The sequence below is a fragment of the Streptopelia decaocto genome (assembly GCF_964273445.1).
Source record: "Streptopelia decaocto genome assembly, chromosome: 6".
Taxonomy (NCBI): Eukaryota; Metazoa; Chordata; class Aves; order Columbiformes; family Columbidae; genus Streptopelia; species Streptopelia decaocto.
This window is the reverse complement of record NC_138660.1, coordinates 11,517,211-11,534,928: the sequence shown is the minus strand read 5'-3', so window position 1 is coordinate 11,534,928 and position 17,718 is coordinate 11,517,211. Positions and strand designations below refer to the sequence as shown.

The following is a 17,718-nucleotide window of genomic DNA, read 5'->3' as shown; positions in this document are numbered from 1 at the left end:
TTTACATTAATTACATAAGCATTGTAGTGCCTCCATGGGTAGTGCTGATGCACTTTGCACGTATTTGTGCTAAGGAGTTTGGTACAATCTGACACAGACAATTCTTGGGGCTCTTAGGTTCAGCAGAATAGAAATCAGCTTATTGAAAGAAAATACCTCATCAGAGTATTGTTGATCATATATGATTACAGTAGCTTTCAGTTGATAAATTAAAGAAATAGCTAGCAGAGAGGTTCATGGCTGCTGAATTAAAACGCTAGATAAAATGAAGAGTTAATTGGTTTTTATCATGCAGGAGAAACAACTAGCTCTTGTTGAGGTTTCATACTTCCAACATGATTATTCTTCAAAAACAAGATGGAGTGAAAAAATCAAATTGCAAAGACCCAGCCAGGAAGCAAAATTTGTTTAGTTCCACCTCAAGTCAGCTTTACATCAGATGTAATTGCATTACACCCCTTCTGTTCAGTATAAAGAACCACTTCATGCAAAGAGTAATTCATTACTGAGAAGGCAAAGGGGATCTTTTTTGAAAAGAGATAATAATTGAAACATTTTGTACGTACTCTTTTTGTAGTCTAAAATAAAAATACTGGAAAAGTTATGCAATTCAAATTTGAATTTGGTCTCTAAAAATGTGAGTCCATTTAACTGTTAGTAATGATTGCTTTTAAAGTTTGTTTTCTGTCAAGCGTAAGTTTAAAAGGCCTTCATGATGTTTCACAGTATGTAATGTTTTCATTTTTGCCCTTACAGGGTAGTAATTTTTAATTCCTCCTGGGCTTGTCTGCATTTTGTTGAGATGATGTGTGAAATGGAATGATAACTTCTGCTATATAAAGAAATAGCAGAAAGATATCCTTTGAAGTTCTTAACAGCATATTGTAAGAAGTAGTAGTTAAGTAATGCTTAAAGAATCATAGAAGACAAAAATGCAAGGTGCAGTTTTTCACAGAAGGAACTGAAAGTACAAAACAAATCTTAATTGGAACGATGCATAGTAATAACCATTGCTCTGCTTGTGTCGTAGGATCTCAAGAGAGTTCTTCAGAGAAATGTCGTGGCCTACGTTAGCCTTCATAATCCAGTCAGAGGCAACACAACTTTACACCCTGTTGCATCTCCTTCTCTTCAGCAACTGGCAGCAGAGGTTAGAAATAAAATACTTTCTTTCATATGTGGTTTATGAGGTTACAGGGTTAACCTCCTTGATGCCAGTTGGTTTTAGATAACTATAGGTGGAGGTTGCTTTGTTTAAGCATTTTAACCTCACAAATATACATGAACTGTTTTTACTAAGTAAGGAAGTTAAATTCTATTATAAAATGACAAGTTGCTTTAAGAGGGTGGAAAGGATAAAATTTCAGCAGCTCATTGTACCAAGTCTCACCGTACTTGCATGCTCTACAGCTTTTTCACCTTTGTCAGCCTTAAAGTAACTTATTTTTTATTCTTTAGAACAAAGCACTTTTTTTTTTCTTCCTAATCTGCTATTTCCAGACTGTTTCTCAATTTGCATTTAAACTTGTGTATTTACCAGATGTAACGTGACACACAGGGAGAGTATTACTCTAATAAATATTGTCTAAAGTGAGAATGTCAGGTTCAGTGCTTTGCTATGCCCTTGTAACTATCTGCAGTCAGAACGTTCTGTAGTTAAGCTTGTCTAAGTGCACGTAGGCTTTAAACTCATGACCTTATTGCCATTTCTGAGGTTGCCGAATTTATTAGTGTTTAAAATGAATTGAAGATAATATAAGGTATGCACTAAAGGATAAAAAGTTTTAAATGCTGTGCATAGAATAGAGTTCAATTTGACTTTCACGACGTGTGCTTTTTAGTTATTTTTTCCATAAATTTGCCAAGCTAATACTCATTGGGTTATTCTGATGTTTCTTTGGCTTGCCTCTGAAGTATTTGGTACTAAACACTGCTCAAAATAGCGTCTTGAATTAAATGGAGTTTAAGAGTGATCTTGCTTTGCAATTGTTTTTCCACTAAGAAAGTAAAATTATATCAGTCAAATTGCTTCTTAGCAGTGTTTTAACCACTTCTCCTATCCAGTAATCAGGTGATAATTTCCTCATGGAAAGGATCTGCTTTATTCTGTGTAAGTATTGTGAAAAATGCAACACAAAATAATTTATTTTCAGAGAAAATAAGTTTTTAATTGTGGAAAATTATGTGTAATGTTATATATTTGCATGTACAGGTGTTATGGATATGTCAGTTAAACTTTTATTATGTTTTAGCTACTGTATTTGCAAAAAATACTATTCTGATAGGTTGCTGGTCTTTTGCTAGCCTATTGCTGTTTGCAGTCCTATCTCCATGAAAACAGATATTTGCCATTTAAATGAATACATTTATTACATTAGATCCTTGAGCTATTTAGTTTATTTTCTCATTTTATTTTTTGTCTTCACCATATGATCCATGGCAGTGATCTGAAAACTGTAAACTTTCTTTGTTATCTATTTATCCCTTTTAATTATTTATTTTAATAATTTCATTATTTTATTCTAATAAACATCAAATTAGTAAGAGTGTTACAGTCATGCCCTCTGTTTTGGAGAGAAAGTAAAGGAAATCTGTTTTTCACTTTCACTTGCTTTCTGTGGTGTGGCTGAGTATGATGTAATATTTTGTAATTCTTGTTGGAATCACAATTGTATCCTATCTAGTAGTACAGACACAACCTCTCTTAGCAGTTCCACCTTGCACCAGTTAATTAGTTAACAGCCAGTTAACTAATTTTTTTCTTCCAATAAATTCCCTCCATCTCATTTCTGATTCTTTATTGGCTAAGGTTTAATATTGAGATTGTATCCATTCTGTGTGTTCACCCTGAAGTCCCATTTAAAAAGAAAAAGACAAAATGCATGTGAAGTATACTTTTATTTTTTGTATTTTTTGTAATTAATGCAACTCTCATACAGTTTGTGACATTAAAAAGATTTGTAGGAATTACTGCTTCCAGGTGCTGGCTAGAATTCTGAATTCCTGTCAAGATATTGACAGTGATGGAACAGCCCAGCACCGATCTTCATTTGTTCTTATGGGTACTCACAATTTTCCACGTGTCTACAAGATTTTCTTTGGAAGACTGATATAAAGAATGTTGATATTACTTCCAGCACTTGCCAAGAAGACAGTGTAATTACACATTACCTCAAAATTATGATAGTGCAAATGGGGCAAGCTGTGACTTTTTGGAACTCATCTCATCTTGAAGAAATTGTGACTCCATTCATATGAGATTCTTGTTAACAGGTGCAGGTTACAAAGAAGTGCTTAATTTTAAACTCCAGTGATAGACAAGGATCATTTTAATTCTCTGAAATTAGATTTCTTAGAACAGAAATTAGAATTAGTAGTAATCCATTTTAAAATGAAAAGAGAAAATAGCCAGTCGTGTTTAGTTAGATAGAAACTCTCCATATTTTATGGATCCATGGAAGATACCATACTACATCTTTGGATTTAGTGGCAAAACTCAGGTTTCCATTTTTAGAGCACAACAATGCAAACCAGCTTGCACTGTTTTTTCCTATTCCAAACCAGTGTTGCAACACTGTTTTGAGGAGTTGGGAGACTAAGATCTGTTCACTGTTTGCACTAAGGACAGGGTTCCATTTTGTTCAGTGCTTACTCTTGTACAAAAATCATGGGCACTCCATCTCGGTAAAACAGAGGAAGAATGTTCTCGTAGGGAGAATTAGTGCTTGTTACAAATTCCTACAAAAATGAAGTGTTAGGCTTCTAGGGAGAACAATGAACAAAATGTGACAGAAATCTTGAGTAAAAATCACACTAAGTGTGGAGCACTCCATGAATGCTACAAGCACCATAGCTTAAAGAGAACTGTGGAGAAATGGCAAACTAAGATGGGCAAATGCATACGACAGGGTTAACTTTCTGTGCTGTAAATATGTGGCTTTTCTAAAATGAATGTTTGGACATTTGCTCATCAGTGCAGCTTCTAAAACACTTTTTTCCCTTAATTTCTGGAAGTTATGGGAAAAGTAGGGAAGAAGTTTTAGCTGAAATGTAGTTTGTATAAATATTCTAGACTTACCAATGAAAAGAAGAATCACAAACCTGATGAGTTGTCTAATATGTGAGATCTGGTGGTCGGTTGGAGAATAGGATAAGGGCTTGGCTAATTAACAGAGGCCATGACTTCTAAAGATATTTTATGTAGAGGAATTACATCTCTATTTTAGTTGCAGATTTTAAAAGGCAACTACATAAGCAGTCTGCAAATAATAATTTTATGTGCCTATCAGTGGGATTCAGTGGGATTCTGGTTGAAACACCAAATTACATGAAGAAGCTAATTTAAATATTTGGATTAATTAAGCAAAGAGGAATTCAAACAATTCTGAGACCTTGACATATTTAATTCAAATCTTTTTAATATAACTATGCTAATTAGTGTCCACATTAACAAGAAGGAAATACTGCCAAGTTATATTTTTGCCTACTATTATTTTGTAAGGAACATGATTGTTAATTTGCTTGCTCAGTTAGTGAATCACCATTTGCTGGCAGAGTGTCATTGGTAAATTGGGTTTGTTTGATGCTGGCATTCATTCTCTGTAAATAAGGCCATTAATGAATTTTTCTATAATTGACATTTCACAAGTAAAAAAGTTATTACGAAACATAACTTAAGTGCTGTTTTCTTTTCACTGACTGTATGACTACTGCTGATCAGACTCCATGTTTGCTGTTATGACTGAACACAAGAAAACTTACTGCTCCTTTCTTTCACGGAAAAAAAGCATTAAAAATGAGTGTACCAAGTGTTGGTCCATGCTATTTATCAGTATTTGTTTCTATTAATGGAATAAAAGGCATAAAACATCCTGACATTTAAAGGTGGTGCTATTGACTGAAAACTGTTTTTCTTTTTTGAAGGAGAACAAAAGATGAACTTCTGCATAGATGCTTATTACTATTTCTTGATTGAAACAGAAAAAAAGAAAACCACAAACAAAACAATCTTACATTAATGTCAGCATTGATTAGTTTCTTTCAATTTCTGTGTGTTTCTCATTATTTTTTTACCTTCAGCATTTGATAGTGAATCTCAAAGCCTCATATATCAGTAGATTGTAAAGAAAAAACATTAAAATGTTATTTAAGTTGCTTGTTGAATCCTGTATAACAGATTATAACTTCCCCATGAATTTTCAGTCTTTATCTGTTACTGCTTTTAGTGTTATAATTGATTGCTGGTGTTACTTTTTGTATTTGTGTTGAAAATTTTAAAAAATCTCTTGAGAATCAGAAGTTTGTGCTGTGAACTTCTGTCTCAGGAATTCATAACTACGTTAAAAGGATGCTGTTAATATAGACAATGCTTCATTGCCAGCTCTATTAAATTAATTAAGATGCTGCTTCTCCACTGTGAAAATCAAAGTGTCGTTTAATGGTGGATTTGATTTTGGAGTTGCAGCAGGTACTTTGCACCTCCTAACAGTGTTTTTATTTTGATAGAATGTTGCTTTGTCCACTGTTGCATCATTTTTCACTCTTCCTCCAAATCAAGCAGTTTTAATAGATAAATGCTGATTCGGACAGTGGGTAGTTATTTAAACCTACTGGTACATTTTAATGTTGTGGAAATACTATTGCTGTTACCCATGGGGAAAAAGGTTTGCAAGGAAGAATGCAAGTGAACTGCTTTTTATGCTATGATCTTAGTGTTTCTAATAAATTGAGCTTTCCGCTTCCCTAGCTTTACAAAATTAAGATGTTAAGTTCTTTGTTAAAAGCATAAATTATGTATATTTAGAGCATTTTTTGGTCTTGAAATATAAATGTCAGCTTTGATGGCCATTGTACATAAAATTGTACAAGTCTGGACGTTTTATTATCTTTAAATGTAGTGCTGGAGTATGGGAGATTTCAGTAATTTGCTGTAGAATGGCTTTTGGTTCTAGGCTTCTGTTGTCCAATCTTATTGAAACTGTTGAATGTAATAAGCTGCACTACGTAATGGACTTGTTTTTTCCTTCCAGAGAGTTTATGCAAACTTCAGTATTGGAAAAGTTGACTTCAGTTTTGTTTAAATATTCCTTAGCTTGATTTCATCTTATCGCTTCTAGTTACATCCCTTCAAAACTGATTTTTTTGTAATAATGAGGTATTAACCCATGAACAAAAGATAATATAATATTATATAGAGTAGTCTGACATGTAGCTAGTTTACGTGAGCTTCATAGTAGTATCATGGTTTTAAATTTCTCTTTCATGCGAAGTACAAAACATCTTATTTGGTCTTAGATTCATTATTTTAAAAAAGCTTGTCTGTTTTTATTGTTTGCATTTTGTTTGCTGCATTTGGTCTGCTTATCAAGCTTTATGAAATGATTAGATTTTTATTTACAACAAGTAGCGGTAATTATTTGCAGTTGTCAATCAAAATATTTAATTAACTCCAAGCAACACAGTATCATAAATCTTATTTACAAAATATCTTCAAGTAAGCTTGTAAAACAGTTGCCTGCACAGCTAAAATGGAACCGAATGTTCAGAATTGAGGGTGCTTTGGAACCAATTATATTGCAGTAGATACTTCTTCAGGGCACTGGGGAATTAGGGTGAAGAAATCACATAAAATCTTTTTCTTGCTGTAAATTAATGGATCATTGTTGTAAAAGAAACACAAAGATGTACAGTTTGCTTGGTTTGTGTTTTGGTTTGTGTTTGTTTTCTATGAAGGAAATGAGATTTTTATTTTACACATTGCGAACATGAGGTGTGATTAGGTAAAATGTACATACAAATGAATACGGAAAGCGCCTTTGATCATACAAAGACAAAGCTGTTAAGGACTGCAAGCAAACACTTGATCCAACTCTTAGTTCTACTGCAAAAATAAATCTCTTTGACATGTTTCAGCTTCCGGTCTACAAGATTCTACAACTTCCTTCCTTTGTCAGAGTAGTATTTGAAACAATTATTTCATATATTGAAGTCATCACAGTTGAAGATTTATCTTTCTTTTCCCTTTCTTCTGCTGGTGTTTTTTTTTTTATTTTTTTGCAACAACCTTTTCACATATTGAACAAAAGTTGTCATTACACACAAAAGAAAATTATACACTTTATAGATGGAATATCAGCTTCAGAGAATTGATAAATCTACCTCAAATTTAGTATGAAATTCAGTGTTTGCAGTTAATTGATGTGTCTCAGACAAGCAAGTCTAGTCTCTGTTAAACACTGGTTTTGCCCAGGTTACCACTTGACGCATGTTGCACTTAAACCGATACTTTACAATGAGCTACAATGGCAGAAAACATATATGTAGAGTCAAAGTGACTCTATAGAGAGGCTAATCAGGAATTTGGAATATATCTTTGTAAGCCAAAGTGGCTGACTAGTGCATGAACCTGGAACCCAAGACCTTTTAATAAACTGAGCTTAGTTCATCTGAGAACAGTACGTCCCATCCAAATACCTTATCTCTTCATCTGAATTTCTTTTGTAAAACATTTCTTAATTCTCACTGATGCGTAAATCACAGTTTTCCTTTTGGTTCTCCTTAGATATTTTTAAAAATATTGGTTTCTACATGTTAGTTTCACAGTTCTGGGGCTGCAGTGTGGCTGCACAAGTCCTCATATAATTCTTCCCAGTTTACATTAATATATAGCAAATGAGAATAAAGACCAAAATATTTACACTAAAGCCTAAGGGGGAGTGTGTTCTTTGTGGAGCATAAACACATTGTCCCAATAATTAAAAGTCTTGCATGAGCTCTCCTCCTCTCACATAGTGTTACAGTTCTCTTTTTAAAAGGTCCTAGGTAGGCTGTAAATTAATTAATAAGAATATTTTGCCCTGAGCTACAGCATTATTTACTCTAAGCAGTGCTGCACAAGTGTCTAATGCTACATCTGCATGGAAGGATGCTGCATAGTCCTGTGCCTGCTTTGATGGGGAAGTAAAGGATGTCAGAGAGAAGAAATGATCATAGAAGTTATGATTATTTATTCACCACTTTCCTTTAAAATGCAGATTAAATACCAAAGCAGCAAGCTCAGATGCATGGCACCAAACGGAAGTCAAGAATCAACACCAGATTTCTTTGTAGTAAAAAATGTGGCATGGATTTAAGTTGATTACCTAAAAATACAAGTTGCCATATGCATCTGCCAGAACTGCTGAACTGATCAGTTGTGCACATAATCATTTGAAAGGCCTGATAGAGAAACCAAATTGGACTGCACTGCTATGATTGTAGAAGTTGCTCGTTTTGATTACCTGCCGCTCAGGATGTCTATACCACTCATGTTTCTTCCCCCAAGTACTCTCTGACATAGAGTTGTGGTGTTGGTGGTGGAGGGTGGTTGTGGTGGTGGTGGTGTGTTTTGCATTTTTTACTTCAGTGGCTACTGCATAAATGATAAAATGTGTTGGCTATTCTGTCTGATCTGGGTATTGAATGAAGATGATCATTTATTGTAGAGCAGTTGTATGTACGTTGATCATTCCTTACATTGTCTGCAGAATGACAGGTGTGTAAGATTTGCTTCAATGCATCTTAGATCTGTTGGTATTAATACGACGTGTTGTTAAGTAGCGTATATCTGCTTATTTTCTGAGCTAGTACTTCATACATCTTTTTAAAGTAGAAATCTCCCTCAGGCCAGTAGAACCAGTTACTGTTTATTTGTGTGTGCAAGGTTTAGCTCCAAAATGGACTTTCAAATGTACCTTAGAACCTCCTTATTTATTACATTTTACTGAACCGTATTAATACCGTATTGAAATCGGATAGTAGGGTGATTTTTCTTTCGTTACAAATGGGAAATAGTGGAAATTAGCAGCTGATGATTTTTTCCTTAATTGTAGCTCCTCTAAAGACATACAGGAGGAAGAGAGAGTAGAAAGCTTTGATCTTATTCAGTGTTAACTGTGTTAAGAATTTGGTGCTTTAGTGATTTGCCTCTTTAAAATGACAGTCTCAGATTAACTTTATTCTAAAAAATATCAGTCATTCTAAAGGAGCAACTGAATTTTACTGCATGACTAGCATTTTTCAGATTAAGAAATAGGAAATCATAAAAATTAGAGAAGACAATATAGGTAATTTTGTCAGTCTTGCTATATAAACATTAAGTTTTTAAATTTGCAGTCCCTAACTGGAAGTTATTCAAGAACTATGGTATCCTATGAGAGAACTGAAGAAGAGGAAAGCTGAAGTAATTGTTCTGTAGAGTCTCTAGATCCCATAAGGCAACAGAGCCCAGAGTTCTAAAAGTGAACTGTAGGCTAAATGAGCTACGTGTACTGAAATATGGAAACTAGAGGTGTTCTGGAACCAAAAGAGTGATAAAGCTGAATCGGCATTACAAAGGAGAAGTACAGTGACCTGTATAACTGTAGATTGATTAGTTTTGATAATAAACTAAAATAAAGTAATAATGGATTTAAACAGGATTTAGCAGAAGGAGTGTAATTAATGCCACTCAGAATTTTTTCACAGAACGTGTCTCTCTGCCATGAAACTTTTTTTTTTCCCAATTTTTTGAAGAAATGTTATGTTTATTTTATAAAAGTAGCAGCACAGACTTTTATGGAACATCTTGTATGGTACTCTATGGAATTCCAAATAAAAACAGTGCTTTAGGATAGTAGTTAGTCACATGGATTTCAAATTTACATGAGCTGACTGATAGATCTTCAAAGGTATTACCTGTCAATGGAGGATCATTGAATAGAGATTTTTCTACCAGCTTTTTTTGGGTAGATTCAGTACAAGTCAACACCTTCATTATTTATTGGATAGAAAATTGTTAAAGTATGTGAATTGTAAAACATAAAGGATAGTGTAAGAATGAAAAACTGGAAGGTAAAATCATACAAATCCACATGTGAACTAAAAAACTCTATTTTAAGAGGACAATGAAACATTAGAAAAAAAATACTTTGGAAAAGATGGATTATTTCATCTCTTAGTGTCGTTAGATATAGATTGGCTTTTTTTCATATATTGTATTCTTTACTCACATGAAAGTGACTAATCTCAGTAAAACAATATTCCTTTTATTTAAACAAAATGATAAGGTAGACAGTATATTTGTTGTGTTCAGCTCCAGTCCCAGAACTCTCAGTTGTTGCAGAATGGATATTATAAATACAGCTGTGTTCTTACATGTGATTTCTATTAAGTACCAACCATACCAACAACCAGTACAATGAAAATCATGTCCTGGAACTTCCAGTCTGTTTATATTTGGAAAATGTGTGTGTATGCATGCTTGATTTTTCTATCTATGAATAATACTTCTGAGCTTAGGGAAACTGTTCATATCCACAAAATTATTTGCATATACAATTATAGCAGCGAGGCCAGAGATGCAGATGGTGAAAGATGGAGTGCACAGAGAAAGATTTAATATTGAGGAAAAAATAAGCTCATGTTTATGCGATTCAATAGCTTCATCCCATTAAAAAAGATTGGGCTGTGAAGTAATTTTTTTCCACATGCTATCTGCCCCTTTGAAAGTTCATGTAGCTACTCTATTATTTAGTATTCCCGAAAATATGTATATGTAGCTTTCATTAGTCTTCCTTACCTGATAAGAGGAAATAACCATAGATTGCACTTTACTGGATTTGTCAGTTTGTTTTCTCAATGTGTGTAGCGTAAACATTTTTCTCTTACATACTGTGCATGGATTGTTTCAGAAAGCAACATTGACTATGGAAGATTAGAATCTGCAGGATTAAAACCTAAAATGCAATGTAAGACACACGTTTCTTAGATTATACCATGCAGTAGTTAGAAGCTATCATTTTGAGTCTTATAGATCTGTATTAATAAATTCTGAAATAAAATACATTATTAGCCTTTCTGGAATTTACTTGCTTGTTATGAAAAAGTAGTGCTATATCCCTGGAACCTTGTAAACAATAAACCTCCACATTTTCTTAACAATTTTTAAAAATTTTTATTTTTAGTCCTGCAATACATGACATTACATAGAAATACAATATCCCTGTTCAATACTATACAGATTTTTTGGAAATATCTCATATAATAATTTTTCAGGGTGAAAAAGGACAGATCATTTGGGTGTATAATGAGTTTTGGGTAATAGTTGGCTCCTGTGTTTTGGTGAAAATCTTTTCAAAGTTACTTGGACTAGATCAGTTTCATGTTTCATGTATCTGGCTGAAATCAAATTTTATTCAATTAGTTGAAGTTGTTTTCCCAAGCCTTAATACTTCATAGCTCTTGAAATCAAGGTCAAGTGAACTGCCATGGAAACCAGAAAGAAAATGTCATTTGAGCGTAGTGGTACTACTGCTTTCCCTGCTCTTTTTTCTTATGCTTTCCTCACTGTTTTTTTTTCCTGCCCAGTACAAAGGCAATACTAAGGATATTTACTTATGGTATAAGTAGATAAAAGTTGGAAGAATCCAGTCAGGAAAAAGCCTCAGAGCATTGCAGTTTCTAAGTGAGGGTTTACAGTGGTCCATTTGTCCCAAATTTTTTTTGCACTACTATTGTAGAAAATAGAATCATGTAACACCTTGTGGATCATTTAAATTATCTGCCAGTAGAGCCTGGAGACCAGTGTTCGTGGTGCTGCCTGACACACAGCTTCATGATGATCTTTCTGCAAAATGCAGTTGGTACCTTCATGCTCTGTATGGACTAATAGGGTTGACTTTCTGTTTCAAAGGATTGAAAACTTTTTGTATGTGAGTGGGAAGGGAGTGATTTGTTCATGCATAGTTGCTATCGAGAAGTGTAAATGTCAGACCATAGGTTTCAGGGTGAAGTAAAGCTTTGCCAGCAGTAAATTACTTTGGCCTTGTTCCAGAGCGGTGTCATGAGGGGAGATTTGCAGTAGTTTACCAATGTGGTAAGAGAGTTCTTCCAAAGCATTGCACGTGATTTTCTGTATTCTGTTCCAAAAAAGTTTATTCATTTGTGTACGTTATAACTGAACTTACTCTGGTCTTTGATTAGAGTAACAAACCAGAAATTCTGACAGCAAATTCCTCTTCCACTTTAAAAACCTGCCTATTCTACTTGTCATACCATGTTCATTTGTATATGTGTCCCCTCTTCTTTGGATATTGTGGTCTTACAGGTCTGTCTTGCCTCGGTGGGTGTTGTTAGAGATGTGCTGTATGATTCAGTAGGATTGTGAGGTTCTAAAAAAGACTTGATATGATATTGGAAGTGTGTGGGGAGGGATAGGGAATATGTGGCGCTTCATATGTTCACTTGTGTGACAGAGATAAATGAATTTTTCTGTTTTTCTGGTGATACACTTCAGATGATGTTGTTTTATAAGTAGCAGATTCTAGATCTGAACAGAGTGAAACACTCCAGTGCATGGGGAAAGGGCAGCAAGTTGACCTCCACTGCAGATCTGACCCATCTGTCTTTCTGGGTCATCTTTATGACAAGGCAAAGAAAGGGGGATGATCTGCACTTTGACAATAGTTTTTTGGGCGGTTGTAGTGCTAGCGAACGGTTCTGGTAGAAATACTACAGATCATGAGTACTGTTTAGTTCAGAAAGTGTGAAATGTGAATGCTGATGGTTTGGGGAAACATAGAGTTGTTACAAACCGTATTTTCAATATTACAGCTAACGGTGAGCCTAACTTCTATTATAACATCAGGTGCTGCAATGCAAATACAGATTTTGTTCTGTGTCTGATGTTGGTTTTGGTTTTTTGGGGGGGATTATGTTAGGTTTGTTGTTTTTGTTTTGTTTGTTGATAAGTTGTTGTTGCTTTGATTTGATTTTAAGTAGGATAGAGCGGTGGGGTAGTTTGAGCTTTCTGGTTAGCTAGCTGAGAAATACAGCTTCTGCAGGTGTGGTACTGTGCATACTAACGGGGCTAGTGTCGATCATTAAAATAACCCAGTTACTTTCACAGTTTACTTTTAGAGGTGAGCCTTAATTCACTGTTAGTGGGAAGTATGTAGTGGGAGCGTTCTCTCCTGTTTTGTTTTTTTTTTTTGTTTTTTTTTTTTTTATTTTGTGCAACTATATTAAAGACCAATGAACAACATGTTATGGCATATTCTTCTGGCATCTGGCCTCACAATGAGTGTCCTGCTTAGGACATTTTAGAAATCTTGGAATAGGATATATTATAACTCTTCAAACAGTAGACTGAGTGTACCATTAGAGGGACGAGTAACTTCTCCTTTTTCTTCCTGTGGGGTATGGAGAAGCAAGACTGTCATCTCACTGGCATGAGATGACTCCGCCTCTGCTCTGCCCTGGTGAGACCGCATCTGGAATAGTGTCCAGTTCTGGGCCCTTCAGTTCAAGAAGGACCGGGAACTGCTGGAGAGAGTCCAACACAGGGCAACAAAGATGATGGAGTGGAGCATCTCCCTTATGAGGAAAGGCTGAGGGAGCTGGGTCTCTTTAGCTTGGAGCAGAGGAGACTCATTAATGTTTATAAGTAGGTAAAGGGTGAGTGTCACAAGAATGGAGCCAGGCTCTTCTTGGTGACAACCAATGATAGGACAAGGGGCAATGGGTACAAACTGGAATACAGGAGGTTCCACTTTAATATGAGAAGAAACTTGTTCAAAGTGAGGGTGCCAGAGCCCTGGACCAGGCTGCCCAGGGAGGTTGTGGAGTCTCCTACTCTGGAGACATTCAAAACCCGCCTGGACACCTTCCTGTGTAACCTCATCTGGGTGTTCCTACTCTGGGGGGGGACTGGGCTAGATGATCTTTTGAGGTCCCTTCCAATCCCTAACATTCTGTGATTCTGTAATTAATTAATATCCATTTGGAGGGTTTGAATGACGCATCCCAGAGTGGGAAGCGGTGCAGAACCTGATCATCACAGAGTTGGGCTACACTGAAATGGGTTCACAGTATTTCCACAGTATTTTCCATTATAGAATGAGAGTGCCTTTAACCACTTAAAATTATTTACAGCCACAGCTATTTCCATGGAGTGGAACTTTTCAACCATTTGAAAAACGGGTCTTGTTGACAAATCCTAATCCTTTTACTTACTTAAGCAGTGGTTTTATATTAGTAACAAATGTTACTACAGCACAAATTATTAGGGAAGTCATGCGGCTCTTATCAAGTCCCAATTTACCAGTGTTTTATACTAAGACCGGTTAATTTACATTTTGTTAAACCTAGGTTTCACAGTATCTCAGTATGTCTGTGACAACTAATGCTGACTGGTGTTCCTGCTGCTGATTAGCTGGAAGAAAATGCCTGAACACCAGTAAGTCCAGGAAAGCACTACTTGTTACATAATCAAAACCCAGTTTGACTGCATCCTTTAATTGTGAATACAACCATTCCATGCTCAAAAAATAATTTGGGTTAAAGATTAGATTTAAAAATAAAAGTTCTAAAGGAAAAAAAGCCACTATGTTTTCAGTGTTTTCAGAGCTGGGTGTGGAGACAAGTTTCCTCTGTTAATATAGTATTTGCTGGGTGTTCATCATAATACAATACCATCTTAAGCTGTTTTCTGAATTTTATCATAAATGAAAGTAGTACACTGAATATTGAGGCTGAGCCTATGTTCATTGAAAATAAGTCTTTAAAGTTACTTTACCTGAGGGCTTGTGTTTGTCTGTGCTGATGGAAAAATATCAGAGAAGTTTTAGTAGAGTACTCTGTACATTTTCTGGTTGATGACTATAGGAGTCTGGGGATACTTTGGAGAAACACAGCTACCATAGCTATGTTCTGTAATGTCTTAATTACTTTTCTTAAATGTTGTAACTCTCTATTTTTGAAGTATTGGGATATTTGGAACTGCTGATGGCATTCTAATTGCAGTCTTACCACTTATATAATTTATGCTATGTAATTTTAGCTCTAAATATTTAATTGCTCTGAAATTCTCTTATCAAATGAGAGCATACCTGCTAGATTTTTACCTCCCTTAAAAAAGCCATTAAAATTCCTAGCTGTTTGTACTGGGTGTTGGCAACAAGTACATCTGAGTTAATGAGGCATTTAGGTATAGGAATGATAAATGTAATTCAGTATCGTATAAAAAGCATTGGGAATCAGAGAGAGACTGTCAGTAGATAAAGTTAAATGAAGAAAAAGTCCAGTAAAGGAAGTTAAATTTACACTATAAAGGAAGTTAAATTTACACTATATAATATTTTACTACCTTGCTTTTGTATTTATTACCAGTTTGATGTAAACTTTGAATCTAAAACATGATTCAGTCCTGTGAGGTCCCATTCATTCTAAAGGCCTTACACTGATGGTCGTATTATTTTTAAAAATTACGCAATTATTTCAAAACATGCAAATGCTGCTTATCAGAAAACAAAGCCCTGAACAAGCAATACAGGTTTATGCTTGTCTCATGTTGTATAGCTGTAGACTAAACAAAAATAATTTAAACGTGTAGAGTAATGCGACATAAAACAATATAATTAAATGTTTCATACCAAGCGTACATATTTCTCTATGTTTTGTTTTATAACCACTTGTATTATAGTTTCCTGATTTTGTTAGGAAGTCACCATTAAAATGCCAAAATTATTTTACACTTCATGGAAAGCGAACACTGGAGTTTTAAGTATGGCACCTTGTGTTGCAGAGTTAAACTGTATTTTCTTTGGTTCAGTAGAAATCTGTATACAGTATCAGAACTGGGTTTTGAGTAATCTGTCTGATCTGACCTTTTATAAGCATTGGTAGTTATCACAATTTTTAGTTACCTTTTCCCCCCTGGGTGAAAAAGGTCTTCTCTGTCATGCAAGATACCTGCCTTCATTTTCAAAGAACAACTCTTTAAAGTCTTGTGGTTTATCTGAGAGGCAGTTTTTACTTATAAAAATAGAATATGCTCTTCCCACACAGGCTATAAACCAGTTTACTCTTGGAATTTCCAGATGCAGTGCTTTTGTGTAAAAAGACAGCAAGTATATTGTGGAGGAATTTCCAAGGGGCTAATGCTGATCCCTGGCAGCTTTCATGGTCCATTTGAGAATCACCTGCACTGTGATGGGTATCAGCAGGATTTAAGGAGATGCTAAATTATTTGTCCCTGGTGTCTTTAAATGTTGGTTCTTCTGGGAGTTATTTTTCCCTAGTGACAAGATTTTCCTCTCAGTGAAATGTGTGTGTATACAAAGAACTTCTCTCATTTTATTGTGCTAATGCTGAAAAGCTAAAACTAGGGAAAATTTCCAAGTTAAATGAATCTTTTCTGTGACTGATTTTGCAGCACTACAGAACAATTTCACTCAAAGTCTTCATGTTGCCCTTAAAGGTCAATCATCCTCAGATTTCATATATTTTCAGTAAAGCTTTGGACATATTTAAATGAAAATATGTGTAAGATGGAAGGAAATAATTGCTGAGAAAGTAAAGATTTTATTCCTTTTTAACTAGTTATTTTATTCTAAATATAAAATTACTTAAAAGCAGCAGGTTTTAGTCACTCTGTCTCAGAAGGTTGCTTGGTGTAGCTTTAATCGTATTAGTAGTCATTGGTGTAGTTTCATATTGATCTTACTCTCAAGATTTACAGGCTTGGTCTTCAGAGTGATCATTTTCTCCATTTTTTTATTTCACTTTGTTATAAATGTTGATTAAAATATACTTGACAAGTAAAATTAGCATCATCAGACAAAGCTGTTCAGTTGTGTTTCAGTGTCTCATACAGCATCAAGAAGTAAAAGATCATTGTGAAACTGGTTATATGTGCTTTTAAGTACTTTGCCATCATGGCCAAAATAGATGTAAAAAACATGCACAAGCGTTGAAATGACAGCTTTTTACAATATTACTGTCTATAGTAGAACAGTATAGTCTGCCCATCTCTTCTTTAATATTTTTATTATGTCCCTAAAATAGTGGAGGTAATCAGGTGATTGCATTGTGTAAGTAGGCAAATGCATCATAGTACTGGTGTGTAACATTTAGCCTATTTAAACCACAACTGTTCTCTGTATATAGCATATTCAGTATCATCAGCACATTTCTATATTCTTTTCTTTTTCTCATACAGAAAATTAATGAGTGGATATAATTTAGAATTATTTTAATGTATGTACTTGAATCATGACAGTTTGATAAGGCTCAGAATTTGGGAAATGTCATGCATTTAACAAATATTTAGTTGTTTTGTTCTGTGATGTTGGGTAAGAGTGAAGAATTAGGTAGCTTGATTGCCTTTAGTTGATTTTAAAAAGTACTTTGAGGTCAACAGGGGAAAGAGCTGAATTAATTCTCCCTAATAATTTACTAAACAGCTGATTTGCATTAATAACAATATATGTGATCAGTCAGCAAAGACAGAGAGCAAAGCAGGGTGTTTATAGCCAAACCAGGTAATTGGATAGGAGAAAACAGAAGTATGCTTGCCATAGAGTTAATAGAATTCCTGGAAACGCCATGATTTTTTTCAGTAGAATTTGGTAGTCAGGCCAAGCAAACAGCTGATAATATTTTTTAAGAACTGTGAAAGCTTCTTTCTCTAATGATTTGTTTGTCAGTGTAGCAGGGTTTTATGGATGAGAGATACATACTTGTGAATCCTTTACAATGCAGCTTCTCTGGCTTTTCCTACCTGTCGACGATGATTTAGCATAACACATTTATAGTAATAAAGATGCTAATCTGTTGCTTTTTGCATTTTTTACATGGTCTGTGATTAATACATTTTGCAGCTCTTTGTCTAGGTAATTTTACTTGATCTAGATGGTCTTA

General features: G+C 34.7%; 1 protein-coding gene across 1 annotated transcript in view; it reads left to right on the top strand.

Annotated features, from left to right (window-relative positions):
• The window catches only part of NAALADL2 (N-acetylated alpha-linked acidic dipeptidase like 2), a gene marked incomplete at its 5' end in the record, with an annotated part of 331,247 nt that overhangs the window by 233,395 nt on the left and 80,134 nt on the right, over positions 1-17,718 (top strand). Inside the window, one exon of the mRNA XM_082056016.1 lies at positions 1,031-1,150. Within this exon, the coding sequence (XP_081912142.1) occupies positions 1,031-1,150 (120 nt within the window). The remainder of the gene's footprint in view (positions 1-1,030; positions 1,151-17,718) is intronic.